Source organism: Pezoporus occidentalis, unplaced genomic scaffold, assembly GCF_034315485.1.
Source record: "Pezoporus occidentalis ecotype Australia unplaced genomic scaffold, CSIRO_AGI_Poc_V1 ctg2, whole genome shotgun sequence".
Lineage (NCBI taxonomy): Eukaryota > Metazoa > Chordata > Aves > Psittaciformes > Psittacidae > Pezoporus > Pezoporus occidentalis.
In genome coordinates, this window is record NW_026913855.1 from 8,019,124 (window position 1) to 8,047,052 (window position 27,929).

Sequence of the window (27,929 nt, forward strand, 5' to 3'; positions counted from 1 at the left end):
ACAGCCTGCTTGAACTGAACAAGTGAAGCTTGTCAGCATTGGAAATATTCTGCTGTTTCCATAAACTTTTAACTGAGAAATTAGGAAGGACTGTCAACAGACACAAGAACTTGACCACTGGTATGTGCATTTGCAAATAAAAGTTGGACACCTGCATACATCAGTGATGAAGTAGTCTTGAAAACACTCTCCTCTCCTACACACAGTCTCAGCTGCATTTATATGAAGCAGGAAAACCAAATTCAAAGAGCCTTTCAAGAGACATCTTTTAAGCATTTTTCTTTCTTATATTAACTTTGTGAAAATAAAATTACAAAAGGGGGAAAATAACAGTAAAGAGTCACGGTTTTTCATTAAGAAAGACTGTTTACATTTCCACAACAGCCACAAGGATGCAAGTAAGACAAAACAGCCCTCAAAGTCCCCAGGGTTGTACTCTGAAGCTAGAAAAGAGTCTTCGGACATGTCAGCTTAACAAGTTTCTGTACAAATAGCTTTTAGTCTCTGAGAGTCTTCCTAAGAATTAAGTCTCCTCTGGAACTAAGTTTTGGGAGTGTGAATAACAGCCTCTTGTACCTCTGCACTCAAAGAGAGAAAGCCTCCAATTCCATAATTAGAAAAAAACCCTGACTCTGACATCTACCCAATTTTGCAGTTTCCTCCATAGGCATGCCCCATCACCTTTTCTTCCTACATTCCACAAAACAAGTCATGTTTATTGTGAAGGTCATGTTTATAGTTCATGTTTATAGTGAAGTTCAACAGGCATAATGGTGAAACACCTCCCTTTCCACCAAAATTTTGCACTTGAGTTTTATATTTTACCTACCTTTCAAAAAATTGTCTTCAAATTTTTGGGATGTGACTCTCTGTGGATAATTCACCCCAGCACCCCAAACAATCAGTGGTGTTAAAGTTTCTGAGGGATGACCAGCTCCATGGGTTCCTAAGATACACCAAACCAAAAAAAACATAAACTTTAAGATACATGGTGTAAACCCAAACAAAATCTATACATATGCACACATACACTAAATTCTTGTTACAGTATACATACTAAAATCCTATTACAGACAACCTATCCCAGCTTCGTAGCTTATTTTTCTGCTACTAACAAAAGAGGCTAAATTCAATATCCAAGTTAGGAAATTGGTACTACTCAAGTCAAGACCATAAAGTTATAGATTTGTGCATAAAAAAATCCCACTGTTAACATAGAGAAACTAAAGCCAAAGTAATTGAAAGCCTCAAGGCGTAGCAGAGTTACCTGATCAAAACATATGCATGTGTTTATCCTGAGCACCCCATGGAAACCAGGAATGGTTCATTTGAATAGAATAAGGCACATGCCCAAAATATCATACAGAACTGATCTCTGGTCCCCGAATAAGGATTAGACTTTCATTTCAAAACCAGGACACAATATGCATTGCACCTATCATCTCTTCCCCATCAATATAATTTCATTTTTCAGGTTTTAAAGCCTGGTAGCACACTCCTTAAAAACTGATAAAACATGACTTCCTTCCCCAGGGAAATTAATTCCCTCCAGATTACAATTAACCTATCAGCTGCCAAAAAGAGGGAGCTTTAGAACTATGGCATCTCAACAGCAGGTGCACTGAAGCAGGAGTCACACAAGCTTGAAAGAAACAGTGGTCATTGAACTCAGTGGATGAGGTACCACAGCAGTGCGATAACCCAGAATCAAAAGGAATTACATTGTTATACAAACTCTGTGTTGTTCACTGCATGGTCTACAAGATTATCCATTTTCCTTGTATTTGCATAGAAGCACACTATTCCCTCTCTGTGTGTATATATATTCTTAATAATTCTGAAGGACAGATAATAACATCTGTCTTTTTGTTTTTTTCTTTACAAAACAGAATTGGGTATGAAATTGGTAATAGCATTGAGGCTGAACAGCAAACATTATGGCAGAGCTGCAGAGCCAGCTTTGCATTCTTTAGACAGAACTATGCTTAAGAACACACAGGTCTGGGAATAAGATTTCCAATGTTCAGAAATCCCATGGAAGGGACGCTCTGGTTTCAAAAGCAGCAACGACTGCTCTTCTTCTCAGAGCTTGGGAAAAGAACAGGTTGAGACCATGCTTCCTCCATCTTCCAGGCATCAGTTATTTCTTTCTGTTGCAGAAGTGGAATTTTTCGCTTTCTTTTTAGCCAAGCCACCAACTCTATCAGAATTTTACTGAGACTCTGCCTCTACCGATACTTCAAGGCAGATATAACTGAGAGAGGAAGCTGTATATACCCTCCCCCTATTGTAAAACAGGCTTATCTGAATTATAAGAAGGGGCAAACCCCCGATTTTCAGCTGGGTTAGTTCCCTGTTCCACCCCTCAGCACCCTCCAAACACACTTTTTCAAGTGAAAGGGAGGGAAAGGCTGCTGTTGTTCAGTTTTTCTTTTCTCTGTTTCATGTGTAACATGGAAGAGTACTTGTGCCAGGCTGGTAAAAGGAACAAGTGGCCAAGGTGAGAGTGGTTGTGGGACCACCTATCTCAGTCAACAGTTCCATTTGAGAGCAGCTTAAGCAATACCACAGAGTCAGGCTGAGAAAGCAAGTGATTTTACTGGTCTTTGCCAATAACCACAGTTTCTTTGATCATGTCAAGTTCAGAACATGTTCTCTTCCTTAATAGGTCCTCCCTGCCCTCCTAATATTTGTTTTAAAATTGGTGCACGTCCCATTCTGCAGATAATGGTTGAAAGAGTGCAGCAGTTGCTGATATTACAAGCTCAGATCAAAAGCTACTGAACTAGCCTTCAGCCCACCAGCTATAGGTGAGCTGAGCATCATTTGATCTTGGATTGACTAAAGTCAACATTAAAGTTATTAACACTTCCGGCAGATCAACCTTTACTTCAAGACAGAAAGAGATGACAGAAAACTATGACAGCCCAGCAGTTCTCAAAGCCTGAAGAGTTACTCCTATCACCTTTTATTCCTCCTTCAAAGGATCCAGTGCATAATGAGAAAACCGCAGGAGCACACTCTGGCAGCAAGGAAGGCCAACAGCACCCTGGGCTGTGTTAACAGCAGGATGGTCCAGGAAAGGGATTATCCTCCTCTACCTGTGAAACAGCCTTTAGACACTGGATCCAGTTTTGGGCCCCTTCAGTACAAGAAAGACATCAACCATCTAGAATGATCTTAGTGGGGAGCCCCCAAATTGGTCTGGAGAGGCTGAGGGATTGAGATTTGTTCAGCCTGAAGAAATGGATTTGGGGAGGACATAACAGCATACTGCCTGTACCCCACTTCAAGGGGGTCTGAGAGGATGGAGGCAGAGTCTCACTGAAACACAGTGGTGGGAGGACAAAAGAGAATAGGCATAAGAACAAAGGAGGCTCAAGACTGCAGATAAAGAAAACATTTTTCCCTCCATGAGGGCAACTAAGCAGCAGAGCCGGCTGCCCAAAGGGATCACATGGGCTCCACTCTTTCAGGTTTTGAAGACCTTGCTGGATTAAGCCCAAGCAACTGTGTCTGATCCCAAAGCTAATCCTGCTTTGAGTAGGTAGCTTGAGCTCCTGAGGTTGCTATGATCGTATATAGTCTAAAAATATACATATACACATCTCTTTTATAAAAAAATTATGAAAGTATTACTTGAAAGAATTAAAATATATTGCAAGTGGCAGCCAGCTCACCAGTAAATAATATTCAAACCAAACCATTTTGCAAATGAGCAGATAATAATTACATAAATAAATATCCTCCATAGGCATGCCCTGTCACCTTTCCTTTCCACGCCATGGAAAACAAGTTATATTTACTGTAATGGAACAGAAATCAGTGAAGATCAATAGGGCCCCCTTCTCCCCAACTTTTTCACCAGCTTCTGGACACATCTGCCATCTTTTCCAGGTGATTCAGATGATTCAATTCAAAACAGGGGCAACAAAGCTTCTAACAGAACAGAGCTCTAATCACACTTAAAACACTCACCCATAAACTCAGCTGACTCAACATTTGAAAAGACTCACCCCAATCTGTCATTCCATGGTCAGAAGTTAAAATAAATGCAGTTTTTCCATCATTTCCATAGAAATTGTCAATCATCGAAGCAATTTCTTTTACACCCTCATCAACTTTTTTAATATTCTCCTTGTATTCCCTGGAAAAATAAGAAAAAAATGTTGTTAGATTCAAGATGGCTCTCACACTTGGTATAAAGCAAGTTTCTCATAGTCAGAATGTCCAGTCCTTTGATTATAGACAGTTTTATCCTCTACAGAACCTCAAGCTTACAAAAGGCTTCCTAGATGTAAAATCTCTCCTCCTCTAAGTCTTATTAAACATACTAAATTGCCACAGCACAGTTTGAAGGTTCCTGAAGAAATTACCATCTTAAATAGAAGTTTATTTGTATTTCAAATCTGACCTGTCCTTGATTGAAGACTATAACGTAATCACCCACAGCTATCAGGCAAGTTAAGGAGAACAGGGTTAAAGGGAATACAGCTATGGGAGACATTACTGTGGGGATCTGTTACAGACTGCCTGATCAAGGAGAACATGTGGATGAAGCACTCTACAGACAGATAGGAAAAGCCTCACGCTCGCAGGCCACTGTTCTCATGGGCGACTTCAACCACCCTGACATATGTTGGAAGCATGGTATGGCCCGGCACAAGCAATCCAGGAGGTTTCTCGATTGCGTAGAAGACAACTTCTTTCTGCAAGTAATAGAGGAGCCGACAAGGAGAGGTGCCATGCTTGACCTCGTGCTCACCAACAGGGAAGGGCTCGTTGGAAATGTGACACTCCAGGGCAGCCTTGGATGCAGCGATCATGAGATGGTCGAATTTGAGATCCTCAGGACAGTGAGAAGAGCGTGCAGCAAGCTCACTACCCTGGACTTCAAAAGAGCAGACTTTGGCCTCTTCAGGAACCTGCTTAGTAAGGTTCCATGGGATACAGCCCTAGAGGGCAGGGTGGCCCAAGATATTCAAGGATCACGGTGGTTGATATTCAAGGATCACCTGCTACAAGCTCAGGAGTGTTGCATCCCAACCAGAAAGAAGTGCAGCAGGAGGGCCAGGAGATCTCCTTGGATGGATAAGGAGCTCCTGAGGAAAATTCAAATGAAAAAAGAGGCTTATAATAAGTGGAAGCAAGGACAGGTAGCATGGGAAGAGTACAGGGATGTTGTCCGGGAAGCTAGGGACCAGGTTAGGAAAGCTAAGGCCCAGTTAGAATTAAACTCAGCTAGAGGTATTAAAGATAACAGGAAGGGATTCTATAAGTACATAGGAAATAAAAAACAGACTAGGGAGAATGTAGGCCCTCTCAGGAAGCTCTCGGGAGAACTGGCTACACAGGATTTGGAAAAGGCTGAGGTTCTGAATGACTTCTTTGCCTCGGCCTTCACTGGCAAAGGCTCTGACCACACCACCCAAGTCTTGGAAGACAGGCGCAGGGACTGTGAGAATGAAGACCTTGAGACCACTGTAGGAGAGGAACTGGTTCGAGACCATCTTAAAAATCTGAATGTGCACAAGTCCATGGGTCCCGATGAGATCCATCCGTGGGTCCTGAAGGAGCTGGCAAATGAAGTTGCGAAGCCACTGGCCATCATATTTGAGAAATCATGGCAGTCAGGTGAAGTTCCCGACAACTGGAAACAGGGAAATATAACCCCCATTTTCAAGAAGGGGAAAATGGATGACCCGGGGAATTACAGACCAGTCAGTCTCACCTCTGTGCCTGCCAAAATCTTGGAGCAGATTCTCCTGGAAGGCATGCTAAGGCACAGGAAAAACAACAAGGTGCTTGGTGACAGCCAGCATGGCTTCACTAAGGGGAAATCCTGCCTGACCAATTTGGTGGCCTTCTATGATGGGGCTACGGAACTGATGGACAGGGGTAGAGCAGTTGAGGTCATCTACCTGGACTTGTGCAAAGCATTCGACACTGTCCCGCATGACATCCTTGTCTCTAAATTGGAGAGACATCAATTTGATGGATGGACCACTCGGTGGATAAAGAACTGGCTGGATGGCCGCACACAAAGAGTTGGGGTCAATGGCTCAATGTCCGGCTGGAGACCAGTAATGAGTGGTGTCCCTCAGGGATCGGTGTTGGGACCGGTCTTGTTCAACACTTTTGTCAGTGTCATGGACAGTGGGATTGAGTGCGCCCTCAGCAAGGTTGCCGATGACACCAAGCTGTGTGGTTTGGTTGATACCCTGGAGGGAAGGAATGCCATCCAGAGGGACCTTGACACACTTGTGAGGTGGGCTGATGCCAACCTCATGAAGTTTAACCATGCCAAGTGCAAGGTCCTACACCTGGGTCGGAGCAATCCCAGGCACAGCTACAGGTTGGGCAGAGAAGAGATTCAGAGCAGCCCTGTGGAGAAGGACTTGGGGGTGTTGGTTGATGAGAAAATGAACATGAGCTGGCAGTGTGTGCTTGCAGCCCAGAAAGCCAACTGTATCCTGGGCTGTGTCAAAAGGAGTGTGACCAGCAGGTTAAAGGAGGTGATCCTGCCCCTCTACTCTGCTCTTGTGAGACCTCACCTGGAGTATTGTGTGCAGTTCTGGTGTCCTCAACATAAAAAGGACATGGAACTGGTGGAACAAGTCCAGAGAAGGGCCACGAGGATGATCAGGGGACTGGAGCACCTCCTGTATGAAGACAGGCTGAGGAAGTTGGGTCTGTTCAGCCTGGAGAAGAGAATACTGCATGGAGACCTCCTAGCAGCCTTCCAGTATCTGAAGGGGGCCTATAGGGATGCTGGAGAGGGATTCTTCATTAGAGACTGTAGTGATAGGACAAGGGGTAACTTAAAGTTTAGACTGGATATAAGAAGGAAATTCTTTCCTGTTAGGGTGGTGAGGCACTGGAATGGGTTGCCCAGGGAGGTTGTGAATGCTCCATCCCTGGCAGTGTTCAAGACCAGGTTGGACGAGGCCTTGGGTGATATGGTTTAGCATAAGGTGTCCCTGCCCACAGCAGGGGGGTTGGAACTAGATGACCTTAAGGTCCTTTCCAACCCTAACTATTGTATGATTCTATGGTTCTAACACCAGAACTAAGGAATTCTGAAAAATTCAAAACACCTTAAATTGTAAGTTTCAAAAATTACCTTAAGCTAGTAACTAAATAGCAGAGATCTCACCATTCAGGGTCTGTTCTGAGAAGATTCACAGACCAGCACAGACCCCAGAGCTTAGTTAATAGAGTCTAAGCCAGAGAGTCATATATTTGTAGAAACATGACCATGATTAACTTCCAGCCAACTACTTTTCTATTTGTTACTATTGCTAAAGTCAGTTTTAAAAGTCTATCTTTAAAAAATCCTAACAAAAAGATTCATTCAGGAAGTATAAACTTCGTAATGATGCAGAAAATCAGAGCAAGGATTTTGAAAGTATGCAAGGGTAAAGACATAATATCCTACATTCAAAGCATGTGAGGAAATAAAAAGAAAGTTCTCAAATAACACAGTTTAAAATGAATTGGTGATGAGTAGTGTTAATCTAAACTCTTCTCTTTGTTCAAGTGTCTTAAGGAAAGCTAAAACATAATGCTGGATTTTGCAGCCATTATTCTTGAAGTTACTGTAGTCTATAAATTCAACTATATCATTTCAGCCATGGGGAATCCAAGAACTGCTTCCATTTTATATTTAAAACAGCAATTTCCTACATTATATTATGTGTTGACTATAAGACAAACTGCTAAAAATCATATTCGAGTATAGAAGTATAACCAGGAACACTGTATATAGCAAAAATCTGCCATTTCTACAGAGAAGACCTTAAAACAAAACAAAAAAATACAACCAAAACCTAGACAATTCAGAACATAAAGTAATCATGGTGACACATACAACCTATTGTAGAAACCCTCAAGACTACAAGCCTTGTTTCAGGCTTGATTAATAGCACTGTTAAAAAAGTAACCATATGCATTTAAAGCTAGTAAGCAAGATATGTTTAATCTCTCAGTTACCTTGAGTTTGGTCGATGAGCATGTCCATTCGTGTCTATGCCTAGCAAATGCAGGAACAGAATCACTTTCTCTTCATTCAGTGCAGAGAACAATGTTTGATTACTTCTAGAAGAATTAAAGAAGCTCTGTATAGAATAAACCATTAAGATATTAATCTGAGTACAATGGAAAAAGACAAAAGGCAGCCTATTAAAACTAAACCACAGTTGTTTTCATATCAAAATACTAGTAGCTGTTAGAATTACAAAAGAGAAGAATTAATTACTTCCCAGTTTACTTCTTGGAGGATGTCTACCATCAGTATAGTCATTCAAAGTTTCAGCTTATCTAAGACAACACTCCTCAAGTTTTTGCTTTCTTGGGGACGGGTTGGTTTGGGCTTTGGGGTGTTTTGTTTTCCCTTTTTTTTGTGGTCTGTTTTTTTTTTGTTTTTTCGTTTGTTATTTTTGTTTGTTGGTTTTTGTTTGGTTTTTTGTTTGTTTGGTTGGTTTGGTTTTTTTTTTGAGTTTCCTGAGAAATCCCAGATAACTGAATATTATTTCTTCTTTGCCTCCTATATAATCACAGTGATGAACCATTCCTGAGTACCACTTATGGCTTTAACTTCCAATGATTTATCAGTTTCAAACTGGAAGCAAAGGTCTCAAATACTTGCTTTGGAAGCAGGTTCTGCAGGACTGAGATACCATGCTATAGCTTGTTTGCAGAAACTAAATTAAAACTGAATAAAACAAGACATGCTTTGCAAATATATGAACTACAGAACATACATCTGCCATGCACATGTCCTACTTAAGCATCCCTGAGGCAGATGCCATGGGGAAGTCTTGACATGGCTATTCTGTGTTAGACCAGTCATATCACCACAGTGCAAAATGCAGGCAGACAGCTATTCCAAAATGATCTCCTTAGTAACAGCATTGCCCAAGGAAACAAAGTTAGGCAGGATTTTAGCTCAAAGAACACCAGAGAACCTTTCAGTATACTAGCATAAAGGAAAGTGTCTTTGAATTTCATACAAGAGTCTATGGAAAATGCTGGTAGAGGCAGTGAACCATTTCTGCCACCAAAGGACAGAGCAGTCCACCACACACACCTGTGATTCTGATGGAATTCTTAAAAACTAAAGCTCACACCTTGTGTAAATGAAAGTCACTGTACACAGAGGAAGATCAAACTGGCAGCAGGAGTATTTAGAAGGCTGCGTCAGGAAACCATGGCAATGCGTTATTACACCTTTTCTGTTTTATCCCTGAATATATACAGAATGCATGGACTAATATTTGCATGCTCTCAACTTCAGCTCTTGTCCAAATAAAATCACGACCAAAGTCCAAAGAAATTTTAAATAAAGATGCAGAACAGAATCTGATCACATTCAATAGCAATATAATTATTCTCATGAAAATTTCCATTTCCTACCTGCATATATTTGATGGCAGACCAAAGAAGCCTTCCAGAGCACACCAGTAATTTGCAGGATACAGTATAATTCTGTTTTTTTATTTTTAATTAAAGGAAGCAATATATCAAAACAGTCAAACAGGAAACTCCCCAAATTAAATCCTAAAATGCAGATCAATATTGGAAGGCAGGTATTTTTCTATCATAGATAGATGATATCATTCTATCAGAGAATGACTAAGCAAAAGAAACTGTTGCAAGGAAGACAAGGCCTGATCTTCTCCTCTCCCACCAGAAAAGTCTCTAGGACATACCAAAATCACTCCACTGCCCCAGCCGTCTTGTGAGCCAGAGCAGCAGCAGCAGACCTTGCCCAATCTCTGGCTAATTAAGAATGAGATAACAAAAGGAAGATGAGTGTAACCTAAGATGAGGCATCTTTTCCCAGAGCAAATACCAAACTTTACCCCACAGAATATTTTTTTTTTAATAGTTTATTGAAAAAAAGAAATAGGAAGTTCACCACAAGGAGTTACATTAGACTGCTAACGGTGTTGAATTGGTAAGCAGTAAACCAAACAGGAGGGGCAAAAAACCACCTTTCTCTGGAGGTTGCTGAACTGTTGTCAAGCACTATCCTCATATCATCTCGTAGCCTGCTAAAAGCCTCTTCTTTTTGGTACTCAGTATTCTCAAAACACGAGACCTATCACCACTCAGCACCAGTTTCCGAGTCACCATTACATGTTAACTGTATCTTTCTGTCTCAATTGTTTTGTTTCCCTTTTATTTGCTTCATTCAGTAATACTAATTCCTTCATATATTTAATCCAAAATGCCACCATGAGGTTTCAGGGATGGAAGTAAAGAACAAGAGGCTGAGAGAACTCAGTTTCCTGAGTCTTAAGAAAAGGCAGCTAAGGAGCGATTTCATTTCTGTTGTAGAACCGCCTACTGGGTAAAGAGAAGATTGAGACAGATGGCTCAGAGGGCCTTAGTGATGGGACAAGGGGAAACGCAATTTGAAATGTGGGAAATTCCAGGCCCAATTAGCCTCCTCTAACTGCACCTCCTTCATGCAGGAAGTTGGACTCAATGACCACTACAGCTTTCTTCCAACTTTCTTTTTCTACGATTCTGGAAACCTTTCTACAATTTTCTGGCAACTAAAATCAAACAATTCCCTGGCGACAACTGATACACAATTTAGTAGGTCATTGATAAGTTTTCCATTAAAATATTCACAGCAAAATGTAAAGTTAATTACAATGCAATACTAGTTAAAATACTACAAGAGGAGTTTGGTAACAAATATATGAAATCTTTTAGTATTATCTCCCCTCCCTAGATGGAGAAAGCAAAGAAGAAAAAAAACCTACCTAGAAGGCCTAGCAAATACATGATTCATTGATCTCTGAAAAACATATGGACTCCATAGATGTTTAACGTAAGGTGCTGGGGACCATTTGTTTCTCCACAGAGCCCTCCATGGAACCATAATCTTTCAACACAGCTGATAAACTCTTGCTGACCGCATGGATGTACAGATGGATGTACAGGGAGAAAGAGATCAATCCTTCTCTTTCCACAAAGCCTCTTCATACATAAAACTAGAACCAACTTAAATTGGTTAATTAAAGCTGTGCACACTGATCTGTGCTGATGTGAGAGTTTAGTTATGCCAGTGTTTAAGTGTAAAATAAATGTACAAAGGCAGGATCAACATATATATGGCAGGTTTATGTCAGTTGAGCATGCTCATGCACAAAACTCTTACACATAAATAAAACATTCAACCATTGTACTGCTAGTTACAGCAGAGCTATCTGTACTGAAATACACTGACAGAAATCAACAGAAGGCCATGGACTGCCTGCAGATCTTCAAAGTTTAACATAATTCAGTTCTGGACTCTAGCCCCTACCCTGAACAGACAAGAGAGGCAGAAGGCTTGGTCTGGCAGAAAGGAGCCAAAGGAAGAATGAAGTAGTATGCTCAAAAATGAGAAAAGAAAAAAAATAAAAAGGAAAAATAAGTATGTGCCATCTGCACCTACATGCCCATTTAAAAGACATCAAATGAATATCTCAAGCATATCCCACCTGTGGTCATAATAAATTGTGGTTAGACCATTATTGGGCTCATCTCCATGACTTGCAGGAATTGAGTTCCTGCAATTTTATTCATTTTACCCGAAAAAGAGAATTCAATCTTACAAAACTGTTTTCCACAAAATACTTATAAAAATCAGAAATGCATTAAAAAGACCACTTTTCTCCCTGTTAGTTAACCTAGACTCCCAGTACTTTGCTGCCTAATTTTTCTTTACTACAGATTCAAACATGATCGACATAAAGGTTATTTAACTGAGAATCATTGAGCTACATTGCACTAAATTACAATCAGTTCCTTAATTGTTTTGAAAGCTTCTAAGAAACCCTCTCAACCAAACAAAAAACAAACAGAAAAAAAACCTGCAATCAATCAACTCTGTACCTATCTGGATCTCTAAGCCACTCTCAGGCTATTACCGCACATTAAAATTTCTGAGTTTTAACATAGCTGCAGATAAAAACCCTAGTCTTACTCAATTTTTTCCGTCCCAAGAAAGGGCTAGGATCACCTTATACCATAAGTGGATGTGACAGGAACTATCAAGTATCATACATTTTTTCCTCCACTCATGATTGAAGCAATCTGCTTCTGACCCATACAAATGAAAACTAGCCAGACTTTCACACCTCCTGACCAATGGTGTTATCACTAGTTGGCACTATTTAAATGAACAAGCAATTTCAGGGTGCTATTACTAGTAGCTCAAACGTTAAGTATCCATTCCCCATTTTCTCCCCATCTTTCTTGGGGAAGAGGAAGCCACAGGTGGCCCTCATGATGCTCACGATCTGCTGACTACACAGTAGAGAGGGAGTACGCATAAGCATCTTTTAGTTCCTAAAGAGGCAGAAACCCAGGGATTACCTTGCATAACGTAGAGTTAAATAAGATGTTGTTAAGTATTTGACATAAAATTCAAAACGCCGGGGGGGGAAGCAAGCAAAGTGGAATTTAGATCTCAGCAAACTGTCACTGTTACTTACATATAATCCCACCATCATACCTGAGAGTTGCCCAGGTTATAACTGAGCGACCTCAGTTTTAGTCAGCCTTGAGTTTCACACTTCTGAAGCAATCACTGATGTGTAACTGAAGAGATGATTAATGGAATGAGTGTTTTACAACAGTCAATCAAGTCCTATCCATTCACAGTGTGAAAGTTAGATGGGCAAAACAAGGCTTTAAAGTTAGTATTTAAATTAATGGTGCTAGTTCCAAGGAAAAAGTCATCACTAATGACAAAAATATTAAACATATCATTATAATTTAAAAAGGTGTTTTGAAACAAAATGAAGCACCACCCTCACATACCTGTGCAGCAGGGTACAACTTTAAGACAACAGCTATTCAAGTGTGACAGCCTAATTTGATTTGTATTATTCATACGCCTTACATCACACAACCTGGTACAAGTGCACATTCATCGCAGTTAGAAAAAATATATTTTCACTGTGAGCTCAGAAAATCACTTCCTTTGAAATTAGTAAACTATAATGAACTTTGCTACCCTGCATCACTGTTTAAAGACCCAGCCTTGGCTTCCTAATATAGATGCTGATTTGGTTTACTGATTTATTTGGTTTAATTTGCTTTGATTTCTGATGGTTAGCTAATGTTAATGCATACAGCTCAGAGATTTTGTGGGAGAAATTTTATTAAGTCTTAAACTCCATTAACATTGTTATGAGATCCAAAAAGTAACTCTCCTGATTGTTCCACTGATACAGGTATTTATACACCAATACCCACTATCCTTTCCAGTACCGAAAGGGGCGTACAAGAAATCTGAAGGTGGACTTTTTACAAGAGCATGTATTGACAAGACAAGAGGGAATGGCTTTAAGTTGAAAGAGGGTAGATTTAGATCAGGTATTAGGACTAAATTCTTTACTATGAGTGTTGTGAGGCACTGGAACAGGTTGCTTAAGGAAGTTGTGGCTGCCCCACCCCTGGAAGTGTTCAAGGACAGGTTGGATAGGGCTTGGAGCAACCTGGTCTAGTGGAAGGTGTCCCTGCCTGTGGCAGGGGTCCTGGAATTAGATGATCTTAAGGTCCCTTCCAACCCAAATCATTCTATGATTCTATGATCAGCATTTCATAATCCAGGACAAGTGAGGTAGCATGGAATAACCTGAATATATGAACTAATGAATTCATGGACATGGAACAACATGAATATAGGAATTAATGAAATCAGGGACTGTAGTGATAGGACAAGGAGTAAAGGGGTTAAACTTAAACAGGGGAAGAACAAGTTCTTTACTGTGAGGGTGGTGAGGCACTGAAATGGGGTGCCCAGGAAAGCAGTGAATGCTCCATCCCTGGCAGTGCTCAAGGCCAGGTTGGACAGAGACTTGGGCAACATGGTCTAGTGTGAGGCACCCTTGCACATGGCAGGGGAGCTGGAGCTAGATGATCCTTAGGTCCTTTCCAATCCTAACCATTTGATGATTCTATGTGCCTCGGGCTATTAATGCTTACAGTAACGGCATCACAGAAAACAACAGTCACGAAACAGCACTGACCCAAGTCAGCTGAGCAGTTCACCACGTCAAGTTACACTGCTTCAGGGCCTATGCTGCCTCGCCCCCCAAACTAACCCTGAGTCCTCTGGCAGCCACAGCATAGCATGAACCACAGTAGATAATCAGGTGCCAGCCACGTGCATCAGAACAAGCCACACTGTATAATTACAGTGGGAAGAAGCTTGACAATAATTAAGTCAATAATATTGTCCATTACTTTCTCATAATGAACTTACCACTTCTGCAATGCCATAATAATTGTTATAAAATCCTTGACTAATCACATTCAAGATCCTAAATAGTCCGTAGTACTCTAAGATGGGGTTTAAATTAAATGTAAGACAAGAAAAGCCAAGAATGTTTTTGAAGGGTACTTTTATTAGTGTTAGGGTTTTTACTGTCATTGAATGACAGATACTTCCTCTAAGCTTCCACGACAATAGTCATGACAGTCGATTTGAGCAATTGTTACTTATGACCTCAAGTGATAGGTCTTTCAAAAGTTCTTATTTTCAAGTTTAATTAAGTTAGCATGTTCTATGAGGAAGTTAATATCCAGGTCTACTTTTTATACACAGGTAGCACAGAAAGATTCTCTGCTCACCTTAACATGATCAAAAACCCACATGTCTAGCTCGGCTGCATCTTGTGCTCCAAAATCTTCACTTTCTGCTGTGTAACAAAATGTATAAACATGATCTCCAGTAGCACCTGCAAAAACAATATAGCTGGAACAATGGACAGAGAAAAGTTTTCTTCCTCTTCTCATAGCAAAAAAAATACATGAATATCAATACATAGGATTAGAAACCTATCCCAAATTAGAATCCTGAGCAAAGTCAAAGAAGTTTTCCTCTTATTTTAAAAACTTTACCATAAATTATGGGGTTTTGAGGCCTGGATACTATTTGAATTCATTAGCTTATCAGCACCTCAGAGGAATGAGAAACAATGTTATCCAGTATGCCCAGAAGACAAAATAAAGCATGGTAAAGCATATAGGAGTAGAACAAATCCCAGATAAAGCAAATTAAACATTATTTAGTTTTGAAACAAGAAGTATCACTGAGAAAGTTCTAACAAGACTGAGAAAGTTGGGGCTGTTCAGCCTGGAGAAGAGAAGGCTGTGTGGAGACCTCATAGTAGCCTTCCAGTATCTGAAGGGGGCCTATAGGGATGCTGGGAAGGGACTCTTCATTAGGGACTGTAGTGATAGGACAAGGAGTAATGGGCTCAAACTTAATCAGGGGAAGTTCAGGTTGGATATAAGGAAGTTCTTTGCTGTGAGGGTGGTGAGGCACTGGAACAGGCTGCCCAAGGAAGTGGTAAATGTTACATCCCTGGCAGTGATCAAGCCCAGGCTGGACAGAGCCTTGCGTGACATGGTTTAGTGTGAGGTGTCCCTGCCCATGGCAGGGGGTTGGAAGTAGATGTCCTTTCCAACCCAAACCATTCTATGATGCTATGATTAAGAGCCTTTTCTGAACACAAGTATTTTGGGGGTGTGAAAAGGGGTGTTAAGGAAATGTACTTAGCTTTGGTTTTTAAACTGAATCATACAAGACTGTGTTCTTTCAGTGAGATCTTTTACACAGGAAAACATTATATTACATGTAAGGAAGGTAACAGGCACACTGTAACTCAGTTACTACACATCAATTCTAGGAGGCACCAGAGTACCAAAAGCCAAGCAGGCAGCCTCAGAAAGACAGTATTCAAAGCCTGCATCTTTAAATCATCAATCCAAAACATAAAAGAAAGAACTACTGGACTGTGTTCAGGCATAATGTACATGAGGGCCACTGATGTGAAAACACATCATCTGGACACGACAATTTCATTCTGTACTCACAGTCATGAGAGCAAAGCAAAGAGGGAGGTGGGAGTTGAGGAGAGATGAAGACCTAGAAGAAAGTAAACTTCTGAAGTCCTGGAAAGATCAGAATTCAGGTGGGGTTTCATGAAATAATTCTGTCAACGGCTGAGCTGTTACAGCTGGGGGATGCTATTTCTACCATGACTACATAAACTCCCAGAGAGGAAAATGTTCTCCAATCAGTTGATGGCCAGAGAGAATATAATCAATTTCCTGGATGTCACAAATACATAATGCAGTTTTGTGAGCTTCCAGACTTGTGAATGAATTAATATCCCAGTATAAGGGAGCTGTTTAACAAAGATTATGTCCAAACCTGCACAAGGGATGCAGGTATTTCAGGCCAAGAAGATGAAAAGTGGCACAGATTTTCTGGTGCACCTCCCCCCTGCCTCCCAGGAGATGATACTACTGCTTATATCCCAGAACAGTCACTGCAGTGCTCACAGTCTGAAACAAAAAGGAAGAAAATACTCCCAGGCATTAAAAAGTGAATTCAGGATTTCCAATTGGTGAATAAATGAGTTCAAAAAAAGAAATAAGCCTTGGCCATCACTGTCAGGATGACTGATGGTACATGATAAAGTGCTGTACTATTTTTCCACACTGTCACAGCAAACACAAGACCACCTGTCTTTAAGAGGTGCCACACTAAAGAAGCCAAACGAAAGCATGCAGTCTGCAGGCCAGGAAAAGCAGCACATCTACTACTTACACATTTCTAATTTCGACATGAGAAAACAAACAAACAAAACAGGGGACTTTTGTTACCAAATTTTGCAGGCACAAACAAGGGGGAAAAAAGACTGAAGGTACAAGGACAGTCAGGCACTGAGCCAACAGAGCATGGGCACCAGAAAGTTGTCATCAACCACAACCAGGGAGGAATGTGAGAAATTCTGCATTTTTCTTGCTGTGCTATAGGAACAAGGAACTAGAAGAGGAGACCAAGAGGTCTGTGTGTCCAGAACAACCCTGACAAATGTTTGTTATGTTTATCTGCATTGCTCTTGATAATACCCTTCTTCAAGCTGAACACTGAACATATTCAAGCTGAACAATCACCCTAGCCTTGCTGCCTAGTTTCCAAGAAGGAAGCCTGTGGAACAAATGGCAATCTGGGTACAAAAGATATCTTCTTCCTATCTGCAATATCTTTCCTTAACAGAAGCAACAGACTCAGCTCCTTTTTCAGCGTGTCATTTAATACTCTGAATTGCACTCCTAGGCCCATGACAAAACAGTACAGGACCAGACTGTTCATGTCAAACCCAAAATTCTGGCAAGCCTAGAGTAAAACTCAGAATTTTAAGGAGCATTGGAGAAATGAAACAGGCATTTTCTAAGTACATTATTTTCAGATCATTTCAAAGTAATAATCTAAAAAGTACCATTGAAAATTAGGTGAAAATCAGCCCACTGAATTTAGCTTAACTTTGTTAGAAACAAACACCTTTTAATCCTGCTTAACATGTAAGTAAATTACATACCAGTTCTAAAGGTACTTTAGACATTTTTTCAGACTAAAACACTAATCATGCAGTCATTGAGACTTAGACAAATTTAGATTTCACGCATATCTAATTTATATTTAAAGAAATCTTTATATTTATGTTCTTTATAGAATCCTCAACCATTTCATTTACAATATTTATTTTATAACAGGAAAAAGACCTGAAGAATATAGACAATGACAGAACAAAAAGGATTTTCCTCTCCTTCCCAAAACCCAAGAGGTGTTAAATACTCTTTATGCATCATCCAATGAAGGTGGTGAGTTATTAAAACTCTGAATATTTTGGTATGATAAAATACAGACAAGAGGAGTCCTGTGACTTCACTAATTTGAAATATAGGAAGAGAGAGAGAAATTAAGCTATGCTCCCCTATCTCCTTTTTGACTTTTTTGTAACAGTAAAATTAAAGAAGAAACACTTAACTCCATTCAATTCTGTATTATAAAACTTCTCTTTGGAAACTGTATTATAAAATCCTTTCTGCATTATAAAACCTCTCTTGGGAAGAAGGGAAAATACCTTTTTTTTTTTTTTTTAACTAATAGAAGTTAATCTACCTTTCTGTCACAAGAAACTATGATTCATTGTCCTATATCGCATCTACTTTCTAAATTTTGGAGGATTTCCCTCCCCCTTCAAAAGAAAGCTCCATTGTTGGTGCCATTCAGAACAAGCCAAACAGTATGGTATTACCCTTGCATATCCCTCCAGATAACATCAAAGGTGCTTCTAAGTCCTCTGCTAATCTTTTTACTCAAAACTAGTAGAAGGACAGGACTGAATTACTGAATTTCCCAAATATTTTCCCAAGAACATATCTCAAATAATGTGCAAGGGCAGCGTACTACCTTTCCGCTTGCCCCAGTCGCCATCACAATATTTCCAAATACAAGATGCAATCTGAGGTCATGGGAAATTATCAGGGGATATTTTTACATCTTACCATAAACTTATGAAAATTAAGCAAAGAACAGAAAAGAGATATGTGTGCAGGGAATATCAGGATGAGAGAAGGAAGAACCTGGAGTTCAGAGAAAGTTCAAGAATCAGAATGAGAAATACAATGCACAGTTTTTCTAAACCAATATTAGATTCCACTTCTATCCTGCCTATCACATTTTCTGATTTGGCAATGGCAGTGCTTAGAACAGCAGCATATGCCCCTAGCTTGTTCCCTTTTTACTTCAGTCTGTTTTATTCTGAGATTTTGAGAAAGGGTGTATAAGGCCACATTCTTCCAAGAACAAAAGAAATTAAACTCGGAGACTCCTTAAATGTTTGAAGTGCTGCTCAGCAATCTCTGCACGCTCAAAGACCAATTGCACTAGGTTCACAAGACCTTAACTCACTTCACAGCAGTGCACACAAAGGGGAAAAGACTTCAGCTTCAGAAATAGTACCAGAATTCATACTTGTATGTAGTGCTTCCCTTTACACATAACTGTTCTGGGCTAGAACCCACAATAAGCTACTTTTCCAGCTCAGACACTCAAAATCACAGCTGCAGTTCTATCATCCAACTCTCTGAGAGCAGCATGCAGAGGAAGAAAAATTCCAGTTGCAGGCTTGCAAACAAGAGCTTTAAACCTCAACCAAAGAAAAAACATTAGGTCCTTTTACCTAAGGGTGTACCTTCTTTAGTAAGCTGATGGAATTCACTTAGGCCTATTTAAATGGACGAATAATAAACATGTATATCCTCTTTAAAAGCTTGCTTCTTTTTCTCTACCCAGTCTTGAATTCACAAATTAGAAATCAGGTATACACAAATGTACATAGCAGAAATACTTCACCTTTTTTAACTCAAAAGCTGTGTCTCTATTTTACTACCTGATAACCATGCTTTAGAGATTCACAAAATTTAAACCTTACCTTTTGCAAACATTGGCAAAATATCTGGGCTTCCCCAGCTCCAGGTATATTTACTTTCATTGAAAACAGAGTCAAATTCCACTGGATTCTCCTTCCATCCTGATAAAAAACAAAAAACAAAACCAAACCAAACCTTTATTTAAATGGCATTGCCAGAAGATCTCATTGACTGCTAAGACTGACAGTCTAAGCAAAATGCTTGGGTTTTTTGTTTGTTTGGGCTTTCTTTTAAGTTTTCCTTGTATTACTCTACAACGCATTCACTTTTCAAGTCCTGGTTTTACTTCCATTTCAACCTCTATTTGCAATTAGTCCCCCATTTACGAAGAAGTGAGCTGAAAACCTAAGCCAATCTCATTATGCCAAGGATTCAAACAGACAAAACACACAGCTGGTTTACCTTCTAGACAGCTAAAATTCTCCTTGATTCTGAATCCCCTGTTGTCTGAACTCAGTTTTTGGCATTTTAGGCAATAATTTACACACTCCTCTGTCGTATTTCCAGCAGTCACGATATAAAATAAAAACAGTAAAACCTTCAAGATCTTCAGTTTCCATGACAAGGCAGCTAACAAATAGAGATGCTCTTGACGGCAATTCCTGCCAAACCTGCATTTGTAGCAGATGTCAGGAGGAAGAATCTTTTGATTAGAAGCATGGACAAGACCAAGTAATTCCTCTTACCTCCCCTGGCCAAAGCCAATACATAACATTGCAAGCGTTCAGGCCTGGAAGCCTGGGGGAAGGCAGAGGACCACACAAAAGACCAAATCAGTAATGCAAAGGTTTGTTCCACATTATTTACCACCAAGCATGCAGTAACAACTAGCTCTGGACAAAACACATAGCTGAGGTTTTCACCCTGTTTTGCTACTCGTTCTCCAACTCAGCCTAGCAATGATTCAGCTAAGACACTGCAGTTCACTTCTTGTTTGCAACATCTTCTTAGCCATCTTCCATTGCATAACATATGATAATTAAAAACTCTGTTACATGAAGAGGTCACTCCGTAAGACACTTTTGCTTTTAGACTCAGGGTGCTGAATTTTACCATGTTACAAAATGTTAACTTAGGTAAGCTATTTTCATAACTATCAATATTAAAAGTGAGAAATCCATTCAAAAATCATTCTTTTCCATACAACCTTGGTATACAAAACACTATGCAGGTACTTAATTATCTAGAAGCCCAGCACATCACTGAAATACCTTTTTTTGGAGGACAGTTTTCAAAACTTCAGGACCAACATACCTTTAGCAACTGCACTGACATCTTCATAAAATCCAGCTATAAGTGCAACATGCCCTGGCCTGGATTCTGTTGGGACCCTTGTGTGAGAGATTCCCCAGCTGCCATTGTTCTCTAGAATACTTCTGAAAACAGGATAGGAGGCAGTTAATGCTTACACCTTCTTGAAATTACAATGAATTGCAGACAAAAAGAGTGGCAGATAGACAGATGTGATGCAGGAAATGCAAAAAAAAAAAAGAAAAACAACAAACAAACCAAAACAAACAAACAAAAAAGGCTGAAACAGATTTTCACTACTGCCAGCTGTGCAGCAAAACAAGCAGAACATTAACCTGCAAGTAGTTCTATATTATAACACCCCACAGAGAACATTTCCAGTGTCACCTATCAGTACTGCAAACAGATAAGTTTAGCCAGCGTCCTAATACACTTAGAATTAACATATTTTTTCTGCTGCTTTCTGCTATAGCTTGCTTTCCCCCCTCCCTAAGAGACTGTTTCTGCCTGATGCTTCTTTTCTTTGTTCTCTCCATTTAGCTTGAAAGCGCCTAGTTCAGTCTCCTCATTAAATATGCTCCATTATAATTAGCTCTTGTGACCATGTCTGTCTCTATCTGCGCTGAATACTGGAAGCCAGCATCAAAAGAATTTAAAACCCATGTAATCTAACATGCAAATCACTTGAGGAACACACAGAAAATTTAAGTAAACCTTGTACCTTTTGCAATTACACTGAAATGGAGAATATCGTCTCACCACATATCCAGAAATACATGACTTGTCTAGGGATTATGCACATAATATATATATTATATATATATGTATATATACCGATAAAAAGCAAAGAAAATAGAAGACAAAGCCCAAGTACAGGAAAGCCTCAAACTACTCTTGTCTGCTGAAGATACTAACAGCTGGAGCCTGTTATACAGCAAGCAGTGAGCATAACAATATGCTGTTTTCATGTCTCCACCTTCTGGGAGAAAGAATCACTGCCCACTGTCAGAGCAAGGGGAGAAAGAAAGAAAACAAAACACACTAGGACATACCTTATATAAATGTTTAGCAAAAAAGCAGCAGAATCTTCAGAACAAATTCTAAGCTGTTTTTAAGAGTCAAATTACTGGGATATGGTATTTTTGTTTCTCATTATATATACTACAAAGTTTGCTATATTTTTATCAGATGTGTTTTAGCCAAAGTAGATTCTAAGTTCAGGATTTGTAACTTTACTTTTAACAGAGATATTATACAACTGTTAACTGTAAGATCTGTACACTCAGCTCTAAATAGATCTCTCAGTAATGAAGCGCAAATTACATCATAGCCTAAAATTTCAGGCTCCACTCTAAGATTGCAGGATTCAGAGTCTGGTGGCTGTTTTTTTGTTTTAATTCATCTTAAGATCTCATATTCTCAGGCCTCCTTGAAAGTTCACAGGATCTATTCTGAATAGCTTAAATATTACACTGAAAAATGCGAATGGTGATATAGCACTCTGACACGTTATTCCTAACTCATACATCACCTAGGCTTTAAGACAAGTTGTGCTGAAAAAAAGCACTAATTTGAAAAAAGGATTTAAGTATTAAAATGGTTTCTAATTTATTCTCACTGAAGACGAGATGAACATGTATCACACTAGCATAAGTGGGAGATTTAAGACACAAATAAAACACAACCCTCCTCACACTTCATTGTCACAACAGGTAGGAAATTATTTAAATTAGATTTTGATTTCTATTGAGTTGGAAAGTAAACACTTCTGTTTTCTTTTGGGGGGCTTTATCACAGGATCTGAAGTCAACAATAACACATACCAGGTAGAAAATAAAAGGTATTTTCATTTACCTGTTCAAAATTAATTTAAGTATTTTGAATTATTTCAAATCCTTTCACCTAGAAAAATCGTTAAAAAAAAAAAATATTCCTTGACAGTATTAACATCATCTACCCACAGTAACAATGATGAATATGATATAGTACTAAGTCTGAAACAAGGCAGGCAAGGAAAAAAAGCACCTTTCCCAAAATCATCACTACAGCAATTCAGACCACCTGTGGTCCTTCACAGCTATCACAACACTGCTAAAAATAGACTTTTTCAAGAATATTTGTGAGAGAAAAGACCAGGTACTTGGCATACAGCAGCCAGGAATATGTCTCAAGCCTATCGGACAGGCTAATACATGGGTTAACTTTTTATTTCTAGAAAGGTATGATAATGCTGAATAGTTCAATCTGAAAAACTCAAACCACTTAATGGCAAAAATATCTATTATAGCTCTTTCCTAGCCACTACCCTCCACTGCTTCTAGTGATGGGGCCATTACAGTATTCACACCTTGCTGATGCTGAAAAAGACCAACAGTTTTACTGCTAATAGAAGAAACTGCTCTGGAGGAAGCATGTAATACACTGCTAAAAAAGAAGGAAAACTCACACTGATGTGGCAGACATCTGCCAGTGGCAGACAACACTTTACAAAAGCACTAACAACAGGAGAAGCTGATACAAGTAATCCCATATAAACTGACAAGTGCTGTTAACAAGTGCTCCTCAGATTCCTGTAGCAAGACTGCAAACACTGAAACAGCTTCAGATGATTGATTATTTGGGTTTGCTCTGATATTCAAGCCAGGCCAGGGCTATAACACTAGTTTTATCAGTACTGTCTACTTTTTCCCCCCTCAGTCTAAGAAATTGTTTGTCTTAAAATCAGGTAATTATCTTGATACAAGGAAACAGGGAAGGTTGTTGAAAATCAGTTTTAAGCACTCAAGGATATGACTTGCAATACTCCTTTTGGCAGGATTAGGTTTTCTACAATCTTAAACCAAATCATTCCATTAAGCAATCAGACACACACTGGAGAGCACAAGAGAGGCAGCAGGGTCACACATGCAGGAAGGGTGGAACAAATAGGAAGTGGCAGCCTGCTGTTAGATCCATTCAAGCCATCTTTTTTAATCACTCCTTAAAAAGCTTCAACCATAGCTTAGAAGACAAGCACATTAATGAACTACTACTCCTAAAATGAACATCCAAGAAGCAGTTTAAATTAATGACTCTGTTAGGCTTCACAAGTGATACCATGCTGATGTGAATGAAGAAAGTTCACACCCTCCTCAGTTACTGGCTAGCCGCAGTTTTCAGAGGTCAATATTGACTCAATCTACTCTGTTCATGGCTTAGCAGCTTTCGGGGCAACAAGGGACACCAGCGCAAACGCATGCACTTCTGCAAGGTGTAACTCCACGAAGCTTGTTACTTCAAAGGCAGAAGGAAGGCAGTACCCAAGCCATCAGCGAAGCTGCCACCATTCCTCTTGTTACCTTCTCAATATCACAGACCTGCTTCCAGAAGCAATATCTTCTGGATGAGTAGCATTTTCAGATGGACTTACCGCATGTAAGGTGCTCGAGGTGTACTGTTGCTGTTCAATTCGTACAGTGAATCTGCCCGCAGACCATCAGCCACAAAGAGCACAAGACGTTTTGCTGGAGGTGGTAGCGGAGTCTGCTGAGGAGTCATACCATGAACCAGGGGAGAGCTGAAGTAGATGTCAAAAATGGAGACCAAGAACACACAATGCACAAGGAGACCAGCGAGTATGAAGACCGATATACCCATGGCAACAGCAGGCTGGCAAAGCAAAGTCCAACACTGAGAGGGAGTGAGAAAAATAAAGTTAGGCAGGTGAGATTTATCAGAATCAGTAATTATTTCATTTATTATAAAATGGGAGTACCACAACCACAGCCATTGCCCAGGACCCACAACCAATCTCTGCTTTCGACAAACTTTTCCCCAGGAGTTTTGGTCAAAAGTCACTACATGGCTAATTCAGACTTTCAGATAGTCATTACATCTCAGCATCTATGGTGCTCAGTGAGGTATCAGATGGCTTCAAAAGATTATTGAATCAAGCCAGTTTGCCCGAAATCCAGCAGTCTTTTGTTACCTGCACCAGTAAGTGAATACTCAGGCAACACAATGCCACCGTGAACATACTACCCTTTACCAGCTGACTGCATGACACTGTTAAGGTCTGTTCAGGTAAACACAAGCCAAAGACAGCTAAGGAAAGCCATCGTATAACAAACATCCACTCAAAGTTGCTTTTTCTATGTTTACTACCAATTCTGGGCTCATTTTATTCTGCATAGAAATGGAAAAATTTCTTTTAAAGGAAAAAAAAATGAAATGCTGAGTGCAGAATATTATTCCTCTTCTAAAACATGTGACAAAAGCACAACAGCTGAAGGATTATGTTTCATGGATATATTCCCTTTTCAAACGTTTTTTCTGCTCCGTCATCCTCTGAAGTTAGCTTAGGGACAAAAATATACTCAATAACAGGTACACTGGAAATGTACGTGTCTGCCACGTGCACCAGGGCGTTCATATGATGTCTACTGAAAGCAATGCAAGTGTGTACTGACTCAGGTAAGTGTGGGATCTGAGCCTGTATGAGACTTAGCTCTGGCAAAGTTCTATTAGTGCTGTCCAGGCTGGTTAGTTACTTAAATATTAGCTAATTATCAACCTGCATAAAAATACCACCTCCACTCACCAATTTAGAAACAGATGTACCTAACAGCCTGGATGTAAATACATACTGCTCTATAAAAGAAACTCTTTGTTTCAGGATCTAGTTGGTGCTTCTAAATGACAATATATACATTTATTTTGTTACTTACAGAATTCCAGTAGCTGGACAGGCACAGACAGACACCACTTTTATCAAATAAAGGATTTCAGTACCACACAACCGTAACTCTGATCAAAACTCTGCAAGATGTTGTTGTTTTTTTTTAACATAAAAATTTTAAAGGGCCAGAAAAAACAAAGGAAAAAAGATTTTAAAGTTTATATATATATTCATTACTTATTAATCAAAAAAAAAAAAACTCAAATCTGTACGCAACTTAACTATAACTTCCAATACCACCCATTTTCCCTTCTGAAATGCAGACGCAACAACTACAACCTGAATCAGAAACACTAACGTAGTAATTCCTCATTTTAGAGATTTGGAGAGAAAACCACATAACAAGATTAAGATAACTAAATACAATGTTTCAAAGAGAGTCGCAGTAGTCACGCTTAAGTGATCAAACAGAGATTTTTCATTAATCAGGAGCTTATATGCTTCTACATCTACAACTGAGATTCCAAGAGACTGGGTATATTTGTAAATATCAATTTGTTTACTTTTTTAAGTATTCAGGGTTCCAGGGTGAATTTAAATACATGAAACCATAGACACAGCAAACCATTAAATTCAATGCTGGACCTCATTTTATTCAAGCAGTTTTATTTTCCATAGGGCTTTCTCTTTTCATGTAGTTGTGCTTGGTAAGAGAATCCAAGCTATTCATGCCTGATGAGACTAAACGCTCTACTAAATGAAGCAGTTACCTCAATCAGATACTTGCTGTTGTATACTCCCAGCACTACAATTCTATAACTTAACATATTCTAAATTCTTCTAATTAAAGTATTAGTAACCTAATCCGCTTTCAGCACTATTTCTCTTTAACTCTTCCCAGGTCTGAGCCCTTGCTTGCAGCAAAGACTGCAATCAACACAATTCAAATTCAATGCTTAGACTACAGTGATCTACAGAATTAATAAAAAAAAAAATCTTTAAAAAGAATTACCCCCCCCCCCCCCGGCAACAAAACAATAGGCTGAAATGGCCCTTTCCCATACAAAAAACAGTTTGCATTTTGAGAAATAGCTTGTCTAAGTGATCTATTGCTGTGCAAAAACAGGTCTTGGCTCATACTGGTTCATTTCTTGGCTGAATTGCTACCAAATGATACTTCACACAGTTCTTTTCTTTGGGAAAAAAAAAGCCAGTAAGATAAGAAGTCAAAGAAAAAAAAAAAGAGCAAAGATACCACTCAGAAGTCCCCTTCAGTTTACACCAACCCTGGTAAGAAAAACAAGAATGCTTTACCTCTCTTTCTAGAAGAGAGGCACTCAAGCAACAATCCAAGGCCAACAGAGTTGACAAGGCCAGACCACCAGCCTTTCACTATCAATATTTAAATGTAAACTTTTGGATTTCAATGTGTTAGATATATGTCCTGCAAATCGAAGGACAACCCTCTTCCCTAATCAGGAATACTAAAGTCACATTTGCAGGTATTTAAGCTTCTTAAATCTAGGATGGACTACCACCTTTCATTCTGCTGTGGAGCAAGATAATTTCATCCATGCATTTCTAGCTACTTGATATGAAGAGTCATTAGTTCAGTGGATGCCAAGGCAACAGAGAAAAATATCTCTTATTGGAACAGTCAGCCATGCCCTGGGAAGCTACTATTAAAAGCTGATTTACTATGGATCACTGAACCACAGAAGGTAAACCATCAAGGAAAAAAGCAAAGGTAAAAGACAGATGGACCTCTGGAATTTGTGAATGGACCTCCATAGAAAAGGATGATTAATGCCACACATTTGTGACACCATCACATCATTAATGTTTGTGCTGTGTAATTGCAGCTACAAGTGTTTGTGTCATGAAAAAATGAATTTGTCTCACTTCAAGTATAAATGCAGTCATCTCCCCTCCTTTGCACTCTTGCAAATGAGGGACCATCAATATGGAGAGGAAAAGTCAAATATTTATCTTGAAAGTATCCTTTTCCTTACAAGATCTGGAAATAATCTTCATGAGCCAGAAAAAAAAGAGATTTGGGGAAAATGAGATTTGTGGAAAAACCTCAGCATAGATCTCTTGGGACACCTGAGGTATTTTCTGCTTATGATAAGCTCTAGCATTACACCTTCCCCCCACCCCCATTTCCAAGAAGGGTGGTATCATCAGTTTATCTGTGTTCTCAGAGATTCAATGCAACTCCAAGGCAGGATGTTGCTTAGCAGTCAATACAACCTCCACACAACCAGTACAGGAACAGCTGGAACTAGTTGATGGCACCTCTAAATTTGAAAATGCACAGTTCTTCATTCATCTGAGTCCTCTGCCATACAAAGATCTCTTTCCCTCCTCTTTTCTTCACCCTTTGTGCTTTTGCATCACCTTTTGACAGGGTCATTAAAAACTAAGTCTCAACCTGCAGGTCTAGTGTGGGAACCCCAGGCTGATCAGGATCTCGTAGATGTTCTGACAGGCCTATCGGCATCAGGAGGAGCTGCAAATGGAAGCATCAATATTAAACTCCTTCATGCCCAGCTGCTTTCTGGCATACTTTTCTGGCTCGGAAAAAGAGCGTGCAGCTAACCCAGCCAAAACCAGGACACCCAATAAAATCTGAGTGCTCAGACCTACAGTGCCAACTCTCATGCCTTCCAGGCACAGAGAAAGCACAGCTAGCACTGTGTATGCATATGCCTAGCAGGAA

General features: G+C 39.6%; 1 protein-coding gene across 10 annotated transcripts in view; it reads right to left on the reverse strand.

The window, feature by feature from the left end:
* Positions 1-27,929, reverse strand: part of PIGN (phosphatidylinositol glycan anchor biosynthesis class N) — a 101,583-nt gene that overhangs the window by 64,690 nt on the left and 8,964 nt on the right. For 7 of the 10 annotated variants that reach the window (XR_009964588.1, XR_009964589.1, XM_062617720.1 and 4 more), the window contains exons 1-8: positions 24,518-24,714; positions 23,960-24,219; positions 20,554-20,675; positions 19,302-19,400; positions 14,641-14,747; positions 7,993-8,117; positions 4,017-4,147; positions 830-946 (exon numbers count right to left, since the gene is read on the reverse strand). Coding sequence is in view for 8 of the 10 variants with exons in the window: in XM_062617720.1 (XP_062473704.1) it covers positions 830-946; positions 4,017-4,147; positions 7,993-8,117; positions 14,641-14,747; positions 19,302-19,400; positions 20,554-20,675; positions 23,960-24,219; positions 24,518-24,661 (1,105 nt within the window). In the remaining 2 variants the exon portion in view is untranslated. Of the gene's footprint in view, positions 1-829; positions 947-4,016; positions 4,148-7,992; positions 8,118-14,640; positions 14,748-19,301; positions 19,401-20,553; positions 20,676-23,959; positions 24,220-24,517; positions 24,721-27,929 lie in introns of those variants that run through there. The other 3 variants (XM_062617718.1, XM_062617719.1, XM_062617716.1) reach the window with 2 other exon arrangements.